At 43.1% G+C, this 17,695-nt stretch overlaps 1 protein-coding gene across 1 annotated transcript in view; it reads right to left on the reverse strand.

Annotated features, from left to right (window-relative positions):
• The window catches only part of LOC124802809 (radial spoke head 1 homolog), a 128,556-nt gene extending 111,395 nt beyond the window's left edge, over positions 1-17,161 (reverse strand). Inside the window, exon 1 of the mRNA XM_047263815.1 lies at positions 17,108-17,161. Within this exon, the coding sequence (XP_047119771.1) occupies positions 17,108-17,161 (54 nt within the window). The remainder of the gene's footprint in view (positions 1-17,107) is intronic.
• Between the last annotated feature and the right edge of the window lie 534 nt (positions 17,162-17,695).

Genomic DNA, 17,695 nt, shown 5'->3' on the forward strand with positions numbered 1-17,695 from the left:
GTCTGTTTCTCTTGCATTTCATTTTAAACTCAGATGTAACGAAGTGCAGTTTTTAAAAAGTTTAGCGTTTAAATGGCAAGCGAACGGCAAAACAAACCCACGATGACTGACTGTTTAATTAAACGCAAGTTTAACCTGCGCTGCAGAGATTGCAGACACACAGAAATTCTATTTACATCTAAAAGTGTGTACTTTACATTTAACGAGCTGGAAGTGCACGATGGTCCGAAAACTATAATACTGCTAAAAAGGAATTTTCCGATTCTGCGGAATGGATGTGCCATTTCCTTTCTTCAGTAAACAGTGAAAACAACGAAATATGTTTATTAAAACTTGTAGCTGAAACATATATTTACTTTAAATTTCAGAAGTTAGAAATGATGAAGAAATGAGAGTAATTTTCTGAACAGGATGTCGGAAGGGTAACAGACGAAAGTAAATATTCATCATTAGACGTTTTCAATAGCACTGTCTCCGAAACGTTTTGCTAGAAACATTCTGTAACCAAATACACATATTTGATTAACAAAATTCTGGCTACTTCACTTGCTTGGTTGCTCTGTGGAATGTTCTACACACGTTGAACCCGACCTCCAACGATCAACTTTAGAAGGTGTTGTTGGGAAAAGCTCTGAGTATTTTGTTATAACGGATCCGTTGTCTCAGTTGGCTCGTTACAGCGTAATTGCATATCGTTCGATTTCTTACATTCATTTATTTTTGTGTCCCTGATGAACTGAAAATATCTGCACAACAGTCGGCGGTGAGATCTACATGTTTTGTTTGGAAACAAACTTATTCCAGGCACTCGCTGCACTTGGTGTTTACCAACAGTAAAGCCCACTTCACCCTTCAGCCCCTATCTCTCATCCAGTAGAGCTGGGTTCTGTCTGGGAATTGGATTACCGTCAGTGTTTGCTGCACATTAACAGTGATAAACGGCAGTGTGGATAGACTTACGATGAACAGTTGGCCGGTATACATCTCTTTATGGATTCAAAGAATGCGGTGAGAGAAATGCTGAGATGTTCATACAACGACAACAACGACATCACAGTACTTTTGCATCTGAAGGTTGTTGTTGCGTTACCCAGTGTTTGTGTTGAAAAATTTGGTAATTGCTTGTTACATGTTTTTTTTTTACTGCCATGGAGAAATTTTTGCAGAAACGAAAGTTACTGGGGTAAAAGGCGATGAATCACAATTATATAATTACTCTCTAACGACCCAAGCTAAAAAATATTCCTGAACAAGCTCTTGAAATGAGTCGGCTTCACAATGTAGAAAGTGGTTCATGAGCCTTTTTACCGTCTATTCTATTCCCGAGAAAGGAAAGTGGGGAAGAATCTATGCTGACGGCTGAAGCGCTACATACCTCCTCTATAATGTATTCCACACATACTATGAAGAATACAGATTCGGAAACCTCGATGGTCAGACTACGCTGTGGGTATCTCTATCACCAAGAAATTAACCCACCGTGCTGGGCCGATACAGACCGGCCGTACAGTTTAAGAGGAGGAAGTCTGAATCAGTCGCTCCTCTGAAGAGTTGCGTAGACTATTACATCATCTCTGGCATTAACAGTATTCCACCACATACGAAAAAGTGAAGTTTCCTACGCTCATACATCATTATTTTGTTCTTACCACTACCAAACTGGTCTTTTCTCCACGATGGCATTGATGGCAGGGAGGCCCCACCTGGGGAAGTTCGTCCGTCGAGTTGCAAGACTTTTCAGCTGACGCCACACTGGGGGATGATGAAAACAACACAATATCCAGTCCTCGAGCAGAGAAAAACTCTCACACGGACGGGAATCGAACCCGGGGCAGTTGCCGGACACTCAGACGCGCTGACCACTCACCTAGGGGCAGACTTTCCAACAATAAGTCTGTGAATGTACCAGCTACTCGCTTTCCTTCAAATGAACATGCGACAAGAATTTTTCTGCAAACAGAAGCAGGATTAATCCTACATAATTCCGATGCAGCTCACTGAATAATAAGCAGGTGCATCTCTAGATTGCCGTAAGGAAGACATGAGCTGCCGGAGTCTGGCGCCCGACTAAAATCTAAGCAACCAGGCTGGGTAAACACTGGCGATGACTTCCCATAAAGCTGTGATCTAAAAGAAGAATGGAGAAATCAGCGGACATCCTTTCATGGTTATGAGAAGCGACGAAACAGATCCGATAGTCCAACCCTTCGGAGCGAATCAACCAAGAAAAATACGGAGCTCGCCCAACAGTGTCAAAGCAACACTACATTAAATGTGAAATGGCTGATAATGACCAATGCGACTACGGAACGTCGGAACAAACACTGGACCACATCCTGCACGATTGCCCAAAAAGAAAATTCGTGGTCATCTGAAAAGACTCATAGACGCAACACCTGCAGCAATCAGCTGTCTGGTGTCTTCTGATATTCAACTATAACAGCAAATGGCTATCTCAACCTCTTCTACCCACTGCTAGTTCTCCAATCTACATCTGGTTGTATTGTTTAATGTTACCTTATCTCATCTTGTATTAGTTTAATGTGTGTACCTATAACCTATAATTCTGTAACCCACATGCTAAATAAATAACCGGTTTGTTTGAGTCTCTGATACACCGTTTGTCAATAAACTGCAACTCCAAGGGCAGCAAGAACGCTTTACGGCCTTACGGCTTGCAGACCATTCAGTTTCGTCGTCCAGTTGCGTCCAGTTACTGAGTGACTAATCCTGTTCCTCGTAAATGTAGCCAAAGGCTTGTCATAACTTTCGTGGAATGTTCAGTGCTGCTGACCTATTTCAAGGCATCCATGGATGTGTGGGATCAAAACTGTGCCTTTGTAGAAATACGTTGTTTATTTTACTATGGGGCGATGTTCTGTTCATAACGGAAGTGTAAATACGGCTGAGAAATTAAGAGTCTGGTTCATTGTTTTTCGCTGCTTGTAAGCACTGCTTCCTATAGGTTTGTGGATAAATCTTCACTGTCATTTACAGCAACTACCTACTTTTTCCTGTTCCGTTTTTCTCTTCCTCCGATCATGCACAACTTTTGTATACGGGTGTACATCAAGTGTAAAATGTGTACGCAGTTTTTAGTCATTCTTGCTCCGATTTACAAATGCTAGGTGATAATGGCTATTCGTGTATTTCTGTGTACCGTTAAATGTTGTTAACTAGCAAAGTTTGGTACATTCAGACATCAAAATACACAGAGCACTGGCAAACTGGGCTACTTCCCTCCGTTCTCTCCGGAGCTGCGACAGAATGAAAAAATAAAAACAATTTATGTTCACCACTGTAATATGGAAACTTTGTCCATAAAGAATTTCAATTTTCTAATCTGGTTACGATTTTTGTGCGACCTGTGATGTTTAGAGCGTTGGAAATTGCTAGCGTGCTTCAAACCCGAGAGAAACGCAAAGAATGAATATTCATTAAGTTGAAAACAAAGGGAAAGCCTGCTACAGCTAAACTTTCTTTTCCAGGAGGACACAAAAAAAAACCGAGAACTTACTCTGCGTTCTGTCAGTCGGGCTTTCAGGAATGGCCGAAGCGGCAGCGAAGTTGATATTTAATTGAATATCTTTCAGCAGAGTAAGGATACCTCATATAATCGGTAATATCTCAAGAAAGAGCCTAAGGGGGTATATCAGGAAACTGATTTCAGGAAACTGATTTTTGAAGGGGATTCATATATAGTTTAGTAGTTGAGTGAGAGTAACCTGTATGGAATAAAAAAAATGATGGTAACTTAAATCACGACTTTCACAGTATCTATTAATAGAAAGCACTTTCAGATTGTTTCTGTAATAGCGCACTAGATGTTTGAAGGATAGAGTGAGTACTTTGACAATAGGGAAAACAGCCGACGTCTCTAAGGCAAAGTAAACAAGAATTTACAAGACAACGGTGCCATATGTAAGTTCATAAAAGACAATATATAAAATATAGATAAAAACACGGCAGACTAGCTGTAGTTAAAATATATTATAAAATACCGGGGCAGTCTCTATCGAAAGGGACCGGATTACTGAGGCTGGGTGACTACTAAAAATGATGGGGTGAACCTGCCACTCTTAAGCACGCTAAAATCTCACACCCACTGTTCTGGGAAGGAGCCCTGACGGGCACAAAACTATAAGCAAGCACCACATTCGGCTCATTGTCATTCAAATTAAAGTGCGGATCCTGCGGGAGATTCGCACCTTTACTCAAGGCATTAAATAAAACACACTTAATAAAAACATACTGTATCATCACTCGTGTTCCGCATCTTTGACACTTCTGAATCTGCTCCGGAATCAATGGAGTAGAGAGGCCCTCTTCGCGGTAAACGAAGTCTTCACCAGCGGTAAGTAATCGACTATAATGAGTTAGTGACTGTCGGATAAATATCCTTCGGGAGTGTGTTCGAATTGTGTAAGTCCAAAAATGGTTCAAATGGCTCTGAGCACTATGGGACTTAACATCTGTGGTCATCAGTCCCCTAGAACTTAGAACTACTTAAACCTAACTAACCTAAGGACATCACACACATCCATGCCCGAGGCAGGATTCGAACCTGCGACCGTAGCAGTCGCGCGGTTCCGGACTGAGCGCCTAGAGAAGTGTGTAAGCATACAGCATATAACTCTTACGCTCATAGATAATGCAAGTGGCGTTCTTTGGAACGTTGAGATCTTCCAGATCGTCTTCAGACATCGAGCAGGAAGATATGTTTTGAAAGCTCAGAGATACAGATTTTCAAGCATGGCGATAGGAAACACGTAACAGCGTTAGCGCAATATCTATCAAAGGTTTTAGAGACGTTAATCATACAATGGATATTACATGATTAAATCTTCATTCAGTTCGGAACGGATATCCATCATCAACATCAGTACGCAGTGTGACCCACATCTCCACGAGCACACTCTTTTATCCGTTGTGACAAGGAAGTATACAGCCTTAGACCGTCAGCTTGAGGAATTTCCTGCCGTACCCGAAACACATATTGTGACAGTTCGTGAATAATGCTCGTAAGAGGCTGGTATAAATTTGTACATCTTCCCATCGCTTACCATACGTGCTCTCCCTTGGTGACGAATCAAGTGGCTGGCCAGGCCAGCCAAGAATTCGGACGCTCCGCAGAGGTTTGTGGTGTGAACTGTAGTGTGGGTTCTTGCATTATCCTGATGGAATATCCCGTTTGATTACCTGGCCGTGCAGAGTACGGCAACAGGGCTTACCATTCTTCTCACATACCAGCGAGAATTTAACCTGCCTTCAACAGTTACAAAATCAGTCCTTATTATCATACACAGTAGCTCCCCACACCACCATTCCAGGAGTTGGAGAATGGTTGCCTCACCAAGTCATCAACAGACACGATGGCATCGATCAGAGGTCACAGACAGAAGCGAGACTCACAGAATGCCACTCATTGCCCATTTGACTCTGGCTCTAAACTATGCAAGTCTGCGTTGTCCGCGGTATATTTGAGCCGTGGTGGCTCTAATCTTGGCGGAATGGCATTTCTCTGGCAGCACTATGTACTCAGGTTGCCGATATCGATTCGATCGTGTGTCGTGAGCTAAGGTCTTTGGTCGAGCTGTGCGTGTTGTTTGTATGACGAGGCCTGGATATCAGTTGACTGGAAGGCACGTGGTTGGCAAGTTGTGGTTCCTAGACGACTACACGGTCTGACGCGAGTCTCGAGAAGCCGCGTAAGGTTAAGTCGGTCGGGGGAAAACCTGGCCGGCTGGCTTAAGGATTGGTAGCGGCATGCGGCGCGAAGACCCACGGACGTCACGTGCGACCTGACCGGCAGGTTAACAGCTTACTCTTCAAGCTTAAAGTTTACGGCACCTCGACGACTACCTGTATCGATTGGAAGCTACAACGTCCTGGTTGTAATCTTGAAAGTCACGGCTTCTTCGCGCCTGATTGGAATTAAGTGTTGTTTGTTTATTTTGAGTACTTGATATTGTAAGCCCATGTCTGTGTTATATGGAATTGGACCTGTTATATTAACGCGCCTAATTTTGAGGTATGTTCCTTTTAACCTGTATCGGTACCCACTTTTGCCATTATTTCATGTCTGGAAATTTATGGTACGGTTTTATGCGACCAAATTGATGAGGCTATTGGTGCCTGAACCTATACACTACTTAATCTGACTTAAACTAACTTACATTATACTGAGTGCACTATCCGAAAATTACCTCGAGCAATTAAACAGAGAACCGACTCGTGGAGATAACATCTTGGACCTACTGATAGCAAACAGACCCGAACTTTTCGACTCTGTAAGTGCAGAACAGGGAATCAGTGATCATAAGGCCGTTGCAGCATCCCTGAATATGGAAGTTAATAGGAATACAAAAAAAGGGAGGAAGGTTTATCTGTTTAGCAAGAGTAATAGAAGGCAGATTTCAGACTACCTAACAGATCAAAACGAAAATTTCTGTTCCGACACTGACAATGTTGAGTGTTTATGGAAAAAGTTCAAGGGAATCGCAAAATGCGTTTTAGACATGTACGTGCCGAGTAAAACTGTGAGGGACGGGAAAAACCCACCGTGGTTCAACAACAAAGTTAGGAAACTACTGCGACAGCAAAGAGAGCTTCACTCCAAGTTTAAACGCAGCCAAAACCTCTCAGACAAACAGAAGCTAAACGATGTCAAAGTAAGCGTAAGGAGGGCTATGCGTGAAGCGTTCAGTGAATTCGAAAGTAAAATTCTATGTACCGACTTGACAGAAAAACCAAGGAAGTTCTGGTCTTACGTTAAATCAGTAAGTGGCTCGAAACAGCATATCCAGACACTCCGGGATGATGATGGCATTGAAACAGAGGATGACACGCGTAAAGCTGAAATGCTAAACACCTTTTTCCAAAGCTGTTTCACAGAGGAAGACCGCACTGCAGTTCCTTCTCTAAATCCTCGCACAAACGAAAAAATGGCTGACATCGAAATAAGTGTCCAAGGAATAGAAAAGCAACTGGAATCACTCAACAGAGGAAAGTCCACTGGACCTGACTGGATACCAATTCGATTCTACATAGAGTACGCGAAAGAACTTGCCCCCCTTCTAACAGCCGTGTACCGCAAGTCTCTAGAGGAACGGAAGGTTCCAAATGATTGGAAAAGAGCACAGGTAGTCCCAGTCTTCAAGAAGGGTCGTCGAGCAGATGCGCAAAACTATAGACCTATATCTCTGACGTCGATCTGTTGTAGAATTTTAGAACATGTTTTTTGTTCGCGTATCATGTCGTTTTTGGAAACCCAAAATCTGCTCTGTAGGAATCAATATGGATTCCAGAAACAGCGATCGCGTGAGACCCAACTCGCTTTATTTGTTCATGAGTCCCTGAAAATATTAGATACAGGCTCCCAGGTAGATGCTATTTTTCTTGACTTCCGGAAGGCGTTCGATACAGTTCCGCACTGTCGCCTGATAAACAAAGTAAGAGCCTACGGAATATCAGACCAGCTGTGTGGATGGATTGAAGAGTTTTTAGCAAACAGAACACAGCATGTTGTTATCCATGGTGAGACGTCTACAAACGTTAAAGTAACCTCTGGCGTGCCACAGGGGAGTGTTATGGGACCATTGCTTTCCACAATATATATAAATGACCTAGTAGATAGTGTCGGAAGTTCCATGCGGCTTTTCGTGGATGATGCTGTAATATACAGAGAAGTTGCAGCATTAGAAAATCGCAGCGAAATGCAGGAAGATCTTCAGCGGATAGGCACTTGGTGCAGGGAGTGGCAACTGACCCTTAACATAGACAAATGTAATGTATTGCGAATACATAGAAAGAAGGATCCTTTATTGTATGTTTATATCATAGCGGAACAAAAACTGGTAGCAGTTACTTCTGTAAAATATCTGGGAGTATGCGTGCGGAACGATTTGAAGTGGAATGATCATATAAAATTAATTGTTGGTAAGGCGGGTACCAGGTTGAGATTCATTGGGAGAGTCCTTAGAAAATGTAGTCCATCAACAAAGGAGGTGGCTTACAAAACACTCGTTCGACCTATACTTGAGTATTGCTCATCAGTGTGGGATCCAAAGAAGAGCGGCGCGTTTCGTCACAGGGTTATTTGGTAACCGTGATAGCGTTACGGAGATGTTTAGCAAACTCAAGTGGCTGACTCTGCAAGAGAAGCGCTCTGCATCGCGGTGTAGCTTGCTCACCAGGTTTCGAGAGGGTGCGTTTCTGGATGAGGTATCGAATATATTGCTTCCGCCTACTTATACCTCCCGAGGAGATCACGAATGTAAAATTAGAGAGATTCGAGCGCGCACGGAGGCTTTCAGACAGTCGTTCTTCCCGCGAACCTTACGCGACTGAAACAGAAAAGGGAGGTAATGACAGTGGCACGTAAGGTGCCCTCCGCCACACACCGTTGGGTGGCTTGCGGAGTGTAAATGTAGATGTAGACGCTATGGACATAGCTATGCCCGAGGGAGGACTCGAATCTCCGACGGAGGGAGCCGCACGGACCGTGACAAGGCCTCCCAGACCGCGCGGCTACCCCGCGCGGCAGTTCATATTTTGTTTACTCCTTTGCGAGTTTCACGTGAAGCCTTATTTGCGCAGATTACTGTTCCCTCTGATAAGTGTTGGCAGAGTATCTTCGACGGCAAGCGATGAGTTACTTTTCCCTGGTCCCGAGCAGAGGCGTGTTTGCTTTTAGGCACGGCTGCAGTTCCATCGTAGCACGGCGTCTTGGTTGACCGGCAGTCTGCCGCTCCAGCAGTCGCATCATGGTGGTTTACGTCAGGTAAAGTTGATCGTTTGATGCCTGCCACGGCGGAGTGTCACCGTTTATGCGGAAACCAATAGTTGGAGCTATTTGGTGATTTTACAGAGCTCAGGAGGTTACAGCGTGTTTGCCGAGCCTGAAGTTCTTCCTCATTCATTATACCTCTGTAATTATTCGTATAAATCTAGCATTCTCATTACTACTTCTCAGCGTGCTAAGTTTAAGATCTGTTATTTATCTATATGAACTGCCGAACCTTACCTTGATTCACAGTCATTAGCTACTACACTTGTTAAATTTGGCTGCTCATTCCTTGTTGGCTGTGATAGCCATTTGCTGTAGCTCTGAGCCTACTTTGAATTTTGGGCAATTGCATATTTATTAATGGTTATTATCAACGTTTCTGCTGGGTTGTACCAGTTGGAAGTACATTTTAATTTCCATGTGCTCCCAACTTACCTTGAATTTTGGGCAACTATATATTTATTAAATGTCATTTTCAGTCTTTGGTTGGCGTGAACCGGTTGGGATTAATAATTAAATTTTATACTTCCCAGTTTGTCTGTTTTGAGGGATTGTGTATTTTATTGTTTAAGGCCTTTTTTTTAATTAAAGGCTCATACACTGCTAAGCGCCATTCTCTCAGCTACAATAAGTGTCGTGACTTGTGATCGTTCCTGTGTTTGGATGAGAGTTATCTAATTGTGTAACGGTTACTTAAGCTTGGAGATTGTTAGTACATTTAATGGCACTCATTGCAATTCATTTGGATCATAAAATTGTTTGTTGAACCTACTTGCAGCCACGTCCTGTTGGTGTGACTTTTCTTGTTTTTGGGAACTGTGTACTTCCGATTTTCATGCCCTGCTGTTAATGGTACAATTGTGAAAGTTGGTTTTTAATGAATTGAGCCTATTTAAGTTTTGCTGAGAATTCTGGTTCTTTTAATAAGTCTTTAAATTTTAATGATAATGTTGCTGTTAAATAATAAAGTGTATTATATGAAACAACAAATGACGAAATATGTTGTTCCGCCTTCCATGTGTTTTCCTTAAACCTATCCCAATCCTAGCTGTGAGGTATCAGCATTGTCAACGGTAAATAACCCGTGGTAACTCGAGATCTCAGTCTAGTCTCCAGTAAACTGTCTGCATCATCGTGATACTATGTTCGTAGCATTTTCCCAATTTCAGCTGTTGTTAACTGTTTGCTTGCCAGAGACAGTCAAGCAATCTTACGATCCCTCACGGTGTACTCTTTCTGGAAGGATCTGCTCCCACTCCTGTCTCCACACCGTTACTCCGAGAGCATCTCGTCACCTCTTACCCTGCAGTCAGTGTTATACAGCCAGCTGTCTGGTGAGATTTATCATATGATGCTCCCGTGTCACTCATGTCAATGACTGGACCTTTCTCATCGTCCGGAAGAAGGCGATAAGCTGCACGTGCACTTTCTCCTGGATATCGGATAACGAATTCTACCACAAAATTTTCGGTAACATTAGACACACCCAATTTCCATTATATAGTCAAATGGTTCAAATGGCTCTGAGCACTATGGGACTTAACATCTGTGGTCATGAGTCCCCTAGAACTTAGAACTACTTAAACCTAACTAACCTAATGACATCACACACATCCATGCCCGAGGCAGGATTCGAACCTGCGACCGTAGCAGTCGCGCGGTTCCGGACTGAGCGCCTAGAACCGCTCGGCCACCGCGGCCGGCCATCATATAGTTACTCCATTCTTCATCTCTAGGAACATCTATTTCTGTACTGAAAATAAACTCGCATAATTACGAAACCCGAATCAACATGCACGGAAATACGGGAGTGTCAGTTTAGTAGTGTTTCGCCATGATGTAACACTATACATTAGCGTCAGTATAAATGAGATGCAAAGAAGTTGGGGGATATTTCTCGTAGGAAATGCGCAGTAAGCCAGCGCCAGAGTGCACTAGAGTTAAGAAGGAACGCGTGTATATTAAACACCAAATTACCATAATTATTAATAACAGTATCTTGGCTGAATTAGAATGGAATGTACCATGGGCAAAACGGAAAGCCTCTTCATGGATTTGCCTTTGGCTTAATTTTCCAAGCGTAAATTATAAACAGTTACGTGTATAATTAGTAGCTATACGAGGCTGGATGCAGCCGAAGTTCTGCAAGGCTCTAAATAGTAACAGTGTATTGGTGCAGGCAGTCAGCTCCCTAGTACAGCTTTAGCCCCGTGGTCGAATTGCATTTATCGTGTAACAGAAGTTTCCCTTAACTGTGATGTGCATTGTTAGAAAACGTATTTTGGCATCCGTTCAACCTACTACAATCTACACGAGACATCACTAGACCAAACACCTATAACCGCATAAAACTGATTTAAAATACGGTGATCTCTATGCCCTACCATCCATTAAGGTAATTTGGCTGTAAAAATCTTAAATGTTAACGAATCAAGACTTGGATGCCAAAAGTCTTGGGATACTTCCCAATATGGTGTCGGACCTCCTTCAGTCCGGTGCGGTGCAGCAACTCGACGCGGCATGGACTCAACATGTCGTTGGAAGATCCATCCAGAAATGTTGAGCGACGCTGCCTCTGTCGCCGTCCACAGTCACGAAAAAGTTGCCGATGCGATTGCTGTCGGGCGATCTGGGTGGCCAAATCATTTGCTCGAACTATCTGGAATGTTCTTCAAACCAATCGCGAACAATTGCGTCCTGGTGACATGACATCGTGGTTTTGAACATGAAGTCCATGAATGACCACAAATAGCCGGCCGGGGTGGCCGGGCGGTTCTAGGCACTACAGTCTGGAACCGCGCGGCCGCTACGGTCGCAGGTTCGAATCCTGCCTCGGTCGTGGATGTGTGTGATGTCCGTAGGTTGGTCAGGTTTAAGTAGTTCTAAGTTCTAGGGGACTGATGACCTCAGACGTTAAGTCCCATAGTGCTCAGAGCCATTTGAACCATTTGAACCAATGACTGCAAATAGTGTCCAGGTAGCCGAACATAGCCATTTCCAGTCAACGACCGGTTCAGTTGGACCAGAGGACGGAGTCCATTCCATGTAAACACAGACTACACGATTATGGAACCACCACTTGCCTGCACAGTCCCTTGTTGACCACTTGGGTCTACGGCTTCGTGAAATCTGCGCGACGCTCGAACCCTACAGTCAACTCTTACCAAATGAAGTCGGGATTCATCTGACCAGTACATGGTTTTCCAGTACCTAGGGTCCAACCGGTATGCTCAGGAGCCAGGAGTGGCACTGCAAATGATGTCGTGGTGTTAGCAAAGTAACTCGCGTCGCTCGTCTGCTGCCATAGCCCATTAACGCCAAATTACGCCGAACTGTCTTAACGGATTTGTTCGTCGTAGTTCTCACACTGATATCTGCGGCTATTTCACGCAGTACTGCTTGTCTGTTGGCGATGAAAACTCTACGCAAACGCCGCTGTTCTCGGTTGTTAAGTGAAGACCATCGGCCATTGCATTGCCGTTATGAGATTAATGCCTGAAATTTGATATTCTTGGCTCGCTCTTGACATTTTGGGTCTCGGAACACTGAGTTCCCTAACGATTTCGGAAATGGAATGTCCCATGCGTCTAGCTGCAACTATCATTCGGCATCCAACGTCTGTTAATTGCCATCGTGCGGCCATAAACACATCGAAAACCTTTTCAAACGAACAATCTGTGTACAAATGACAGCTCCGCCAATGCACTGCCCTTTTATACTTTTTGTACGTGGTGCTACCGCCATCTGTATAAGTGCATATCGCTAGCTCATGACTTGTGACCTTAGTGTAAAGATCATACATGCTCAATTCGCCGCAGAAATTATACCGTGATGCTACCGCCATCTGTATAAGTGCATATCGCTAGCTCATGACTTGTGACCTTAGTGTAAAGATCGTACATGCTCAATTCGCCGCAGAAATTATACCGTGCAACACATAGTTACGGTTGGTTGGTTTTTGGGACTGAAGGGACCAGACTACATGGGCCATCGGTCCCTCTTCCACGAACTTTAAACACCCACGAAGAGTAAAAACAAACAAAGGAGATGACAAGGGACGAAACAGGACAAGAAAGACATAGACAGAGACCAGACAAAAGGAATTAAAATCACACAGAGTGTGACAGTGGTAGGCCGACCACGAAAACAAGAAGGAAAAGCCAACCACCAAGTGACACACTAAGAAACACAATCTAAAACCGTAGGCCAAAGGCCGGACTCAACACAAAAAAGGACAAACACTTAGATCAAGGGAAAAAAACCCTGCACGAATAAAACTCAAAACTAAGTCTGCCATTGCAGTGTCATCCGATAAAAGTGTAGGAAGCGTACCAGGCAGCGGAAACGTCTGCCTGGGCGATGTTGAAAGCGGGCAGTCCAAGAAAATGTAGACCACCATCAAAGCGAAACCACAACGACAGAGAGGTGGGTCCTAGCGGCGCAATATAAACCCGTGCGTCATCCAGGTTTTGCCACGACCAGCAATTTCCCGAGAGTCATAAATGAGATATTATTTGGCCAAAAGCTAAACGTCTGCTTCAAACAATGTGTGTAACTCATGTAGTGTACTTGAAAGTTGGCGTGTTGTACCTTCATCCCTTTTTAGTCACTTAATTGTTAAGTGGCGTTCCGATAAAGGCATTAAAACAGCGAAATGGAACAGCATACACATCTGACAAGGAAAACATTTGGACATTTTCATCGATGAATTTCCAGTCGGTTAACCGCGTCCTTTCTTTCTTGGTTTAGCTCTACGTCTGTCGTAATCTGCATTCAGATTTTTCTATGATGCCGTCTTTAAGATATTCTCCAGTCTTTTATAAAATTTATAACAAGGCGTTGTTTATGTAAAAGATTAGTTTCCGCTTTTATCAGTAGCACTTCACAACTTGCCGATGGTGTGTCAATACTTCTACTGTAAAAATTCGCTAGATGCGAAAGGTGCTACACTTGGAGTCACTGAAAATGTGCAATAGGATTCTTCCTACGCCCTTTAGAAACCTGGGTTAGTTTCTACGCGTTGAACTTTCATGAATGAGCAAGACGAATTTTCTGTGATAATTACAATACTAAAACTCGAATCAAGTTCTCCGAATTCGGAAATAGTAGCTTCAGTTCGAGAGTTAAAACATTACTTCCTGTAATGGTGAAAACTGTTTATAGACGACACGAAAAGACTAGTGAAGACATGCTTAGCGCTAATATACAGGGTGTTCTAAAATGATCTTTACAACTTTGATCACGTTTATTCCAGAAACATGGATAAGTAGACACGTGCGGTTTGCGGCATAATGTTCACACACACCTAAACTTTTAGTAGCTGTTCAACAGACTTAAAATTGTATCCCGTCTGTAGCACGCTGGATTTCTAAACAATATTCCAGTGTTTCCAATCAGAGAGAAGGATACAGAAGAGACTGTTAATGGCGATTTTCCAATAAAACTCTCCGTAAATTCTGCATAAAACACACTACATTCAGTTCTCTACAACAAGAAGAGTCATACCAATAACTGATGTTGCACATGAACAGGAGTCATTAAAAAGGGTATTTTTTGCGGGGGGGGGGGGGGAGGGGGGTGCATATTAATGACAATCTGAACTGGAAGAACCATATTACTGAGTTTCTCAAACTATTCATTTGAGCTAGTTTTATTCTTCGTATAGTTGCTACTTTTGGAAACAAACAAATTAACCTCCTTCTCAGTAATGTCTTATGGAATAATTATCTGGGGTAACTGACTATTTGGAAAAAAGTGTTGATTCCAGAATGAGAGTTTCACTCACTGTACAGCGGAGTGTGCGTGGATATGAAACTTCCTGGGAGATTAAAACTGTGTGCCGGGCGGAGACTCGAACTCAACACATTTCCCTTTCGCGGGCAACTGCTCTACCGCCTGAGCTCCCCACCACGACTGACGACTCTTACTCACAGTTTCACTTCGGCCAGTAACTGATATCCCACATTCCAAACTTCACAGACGCTCTCGTTCAATCCCGCGTCCGGCCATCCTCATTTAGGTTTCCCGTGGTTTCCCAAAATCGCTCCAGGCGAATGCCGGGATGGTTCCTCTGAAAGGGCACGGCCGATCTCCTTCCCCGTCCATCCCTAAACCGATGAGGCCGATGACCTCGCAGTCTGGTCTCTTCCCCCGAAACAACCCAACCCAACAGACGCTCTCCCGCAACACTTGCAGTTTTAATCTGCCAGGAAGTTTCGTATCACCACACTCTCCGCTGCAGAGTGAAAATCTCATTCTGAAGACTCTCCCAGGCTGCGGATAAGCCATGTCTTCGCAATGTCCTTTCTTCCAGGATGGAACTTTTGTAAGTTCACAAGGTAGGAGATGAAGTACAGCTGTGAGGACACTCTGTTGAGTCGTGCTTGGGTAGCTCAGTCGGTAGAGCATCTGCACGCAAAGGTACGGGGTTCTAGTCTTGGTTTGGTATACAGTATTAATCTGTCAGAAAGTTTCAAAGTATTGATGGCACAAAAACGAGCATTAAGAATAATATGTGGTGTTCGCCCGCAGTCGTCATGTAAGTATCTATTTTAGGAGTTAGGCATTTAACTGCAATACTACGAAACATATATACACTAATGAAATTCGTCATCAACAATCAATCACAATTTTGAAAACAGTCATGTCCATACCTAGAGGAAAAAATGTCCTTTATTACCCATTGTTAAAGCTGTCAGTGGCTCAGAAAGGAGTTCAATATATATCAACAAAATCATGATGTAGCGCGTTTTTTCTCAGAATTTAGGAGAGTCAGTTTACAGAGAACCATTCAATTGTTCTTTAAAAAAGAAGAGAAGAAAAGGAAACATCTTTAACGATCTCTTCAGTGGCTTTCTTTCTAGTCGGAGGAACTGAAATGTTCCTTGGATATTCTGCTTGCTACAAATGGCGCACATGTTGGAACCTGTGAAACGGCTACTAAACGTTTAGAATATGTATGGACATTATGCCACAGACTGCACCGTTCTACATATCCCCTTTTCTGAAATAAACGTGATCAAAATGGTAAAGGTTAAGTTGGAACATCCTGTATATACTTGTAAAGCTCAATTTCCCCATTCGAACTGCTAGCGAAATGATGAAATAGGACGAGGACAGCCAAACACCTCGTCGGAGTGGTGCTAAGATAGACGAGCAATGGGTGGAATTTGACGAAGCAGGCGAGGGAAATCACCTGACACATTATTTAAGGAACCATTCCGGCATCTGGATGCAGTATTTTAGGGATTTGCAATAAACGCTGCTCAGGGTGATGGGACAAGAAACTTCCTGGCAGATTATAACTGTGCGCCGGACCGAGACTCGACCCCGGGACCTTTCGCGAAAGGCAAAGGTCACGAGTTCGGACCTCGGTCCGGCACACAGTTTTAATCTGCCAAGAAATTTCAAATCAGCGCACACTCCGCTGCAGAGCGAAAATCTCATTCTGGATTATTGATGGGACAAGGTTTGAACACCATTCCTCTTGGGGACGAATCTGATATGCTTTAATACATTTAAAAAGTTCCTCGTACAGAACAATAACATAAAAGAAACAGCTGTAATAAACGAATTCGAACTCGGACAAATACAGATGGGATTTTAGTATGATTGTGAAGCGACGTGCTCAAATTCTTATAAAACGATGATATACAAAAATAAAAAACACACGTTGACACTGCTCAGTCAATGGTTACATGAGCGATATAGTGGTATGTTCCACTCCCCATCAAACAGAATCCAAAATCAGTGGATCCGTCCATCGCATTTAGTGTGTTATTTTATCTGATTCATATACGAGTTTGAAACTCCCGAGTCATTCTCACTGAAATGGATGAAAGGTGGGATGGCTGTTTGAGCAAGACCACTGCGGACTCCGACAGCAACTGGGCCAGTACTCCCCCTGGAACAGCCTCGGTGTTGACGATGGGCTACCTTAAAGGTTACAGTACATCATCATAATTGTCTTCCAGTTTAAACAAAAAAGTCCGACCCTATTAACTGATACTGATCAGTAGCAGAAAACCAAAACAAACAGAAGGAGCACATCAGTTCACAGAATAATAGTAACACGTTCTCGTGAAATAAAATTCCCTATTTTTTATGGTGTGCACTGGTAAACACACATAGGAAAGAGATGTAAGCGATACGCGTGCGCAATCTGTTCATAACACCCCCCTCTTTCCTGTCCACTCACTATCACTTACGACTCAAAACAGACACACGCGCAGACAACAAAGTAGGCAATAACCCAGACATGAAATATTTAACCTGAGGTTTCTTCGTGATTTTTAAACATTGGATGTTATTGCTACATACCCCCAATGACTCTTCCTCTCCTTCTCCAAGTGCATCTTCCCCTTCGTCTCCCATTTTCAGGGCTTACAAGCAGAAAGACGACCGCTGCGAATGACAATAAAATTCAGCTGAGCGCCAGCAATTTTAGCTGCAATGTGCAGAGATGTTGTTGAACTGCACTTTCATTGTTTCATTGCCGAGTTCAAAGATTATGGATGTGTTTAGTAATATTGACTTGTATAAAATATGGGGATTAGAACACTTGGAATCTTGACATTTAATTTCCGCCAGAAATACATCAAACAGAATGAAACCAAAAGGCAAACATACCGAAAGGGTTTAGTAGTTTTTTTACGTCTTAACAAAAGAATACTTCAAAGCTGCATCAATAAATGGTGCTTGCTCGTAACGTGGTTGAATACGACAGAAGAATTCTACTTCGCACTGTATGGTGTAGCTGTTGATGCATACTAACAAAATCTTAAATGTTTCATAGGGTTATCAGTCATCAGTCCCGTAGTGTTGAATTACAGTATTAGTGGCATGCTGCCTGACTCAATTAAGTTGATTACATATTTAAGTGCAACGTTGTGAATTCATATGAAACGG

Source organism: Schistocerca piceifrons, chromosome 6 (assembly GCF_021461385.2).
Source record: "Schistocerca piceifrons isolate TAMUIC-IGC-003096 chromosome 6, iqSchPice1.1, whole genome shotgun sequence".
NCBI classification, from domain to species: Eukaryota; Metazoa; Arthropoda; class Insecta; order Orthoptera; family Acrididae; genus Schistocerca; species Schistocerca piceifrons.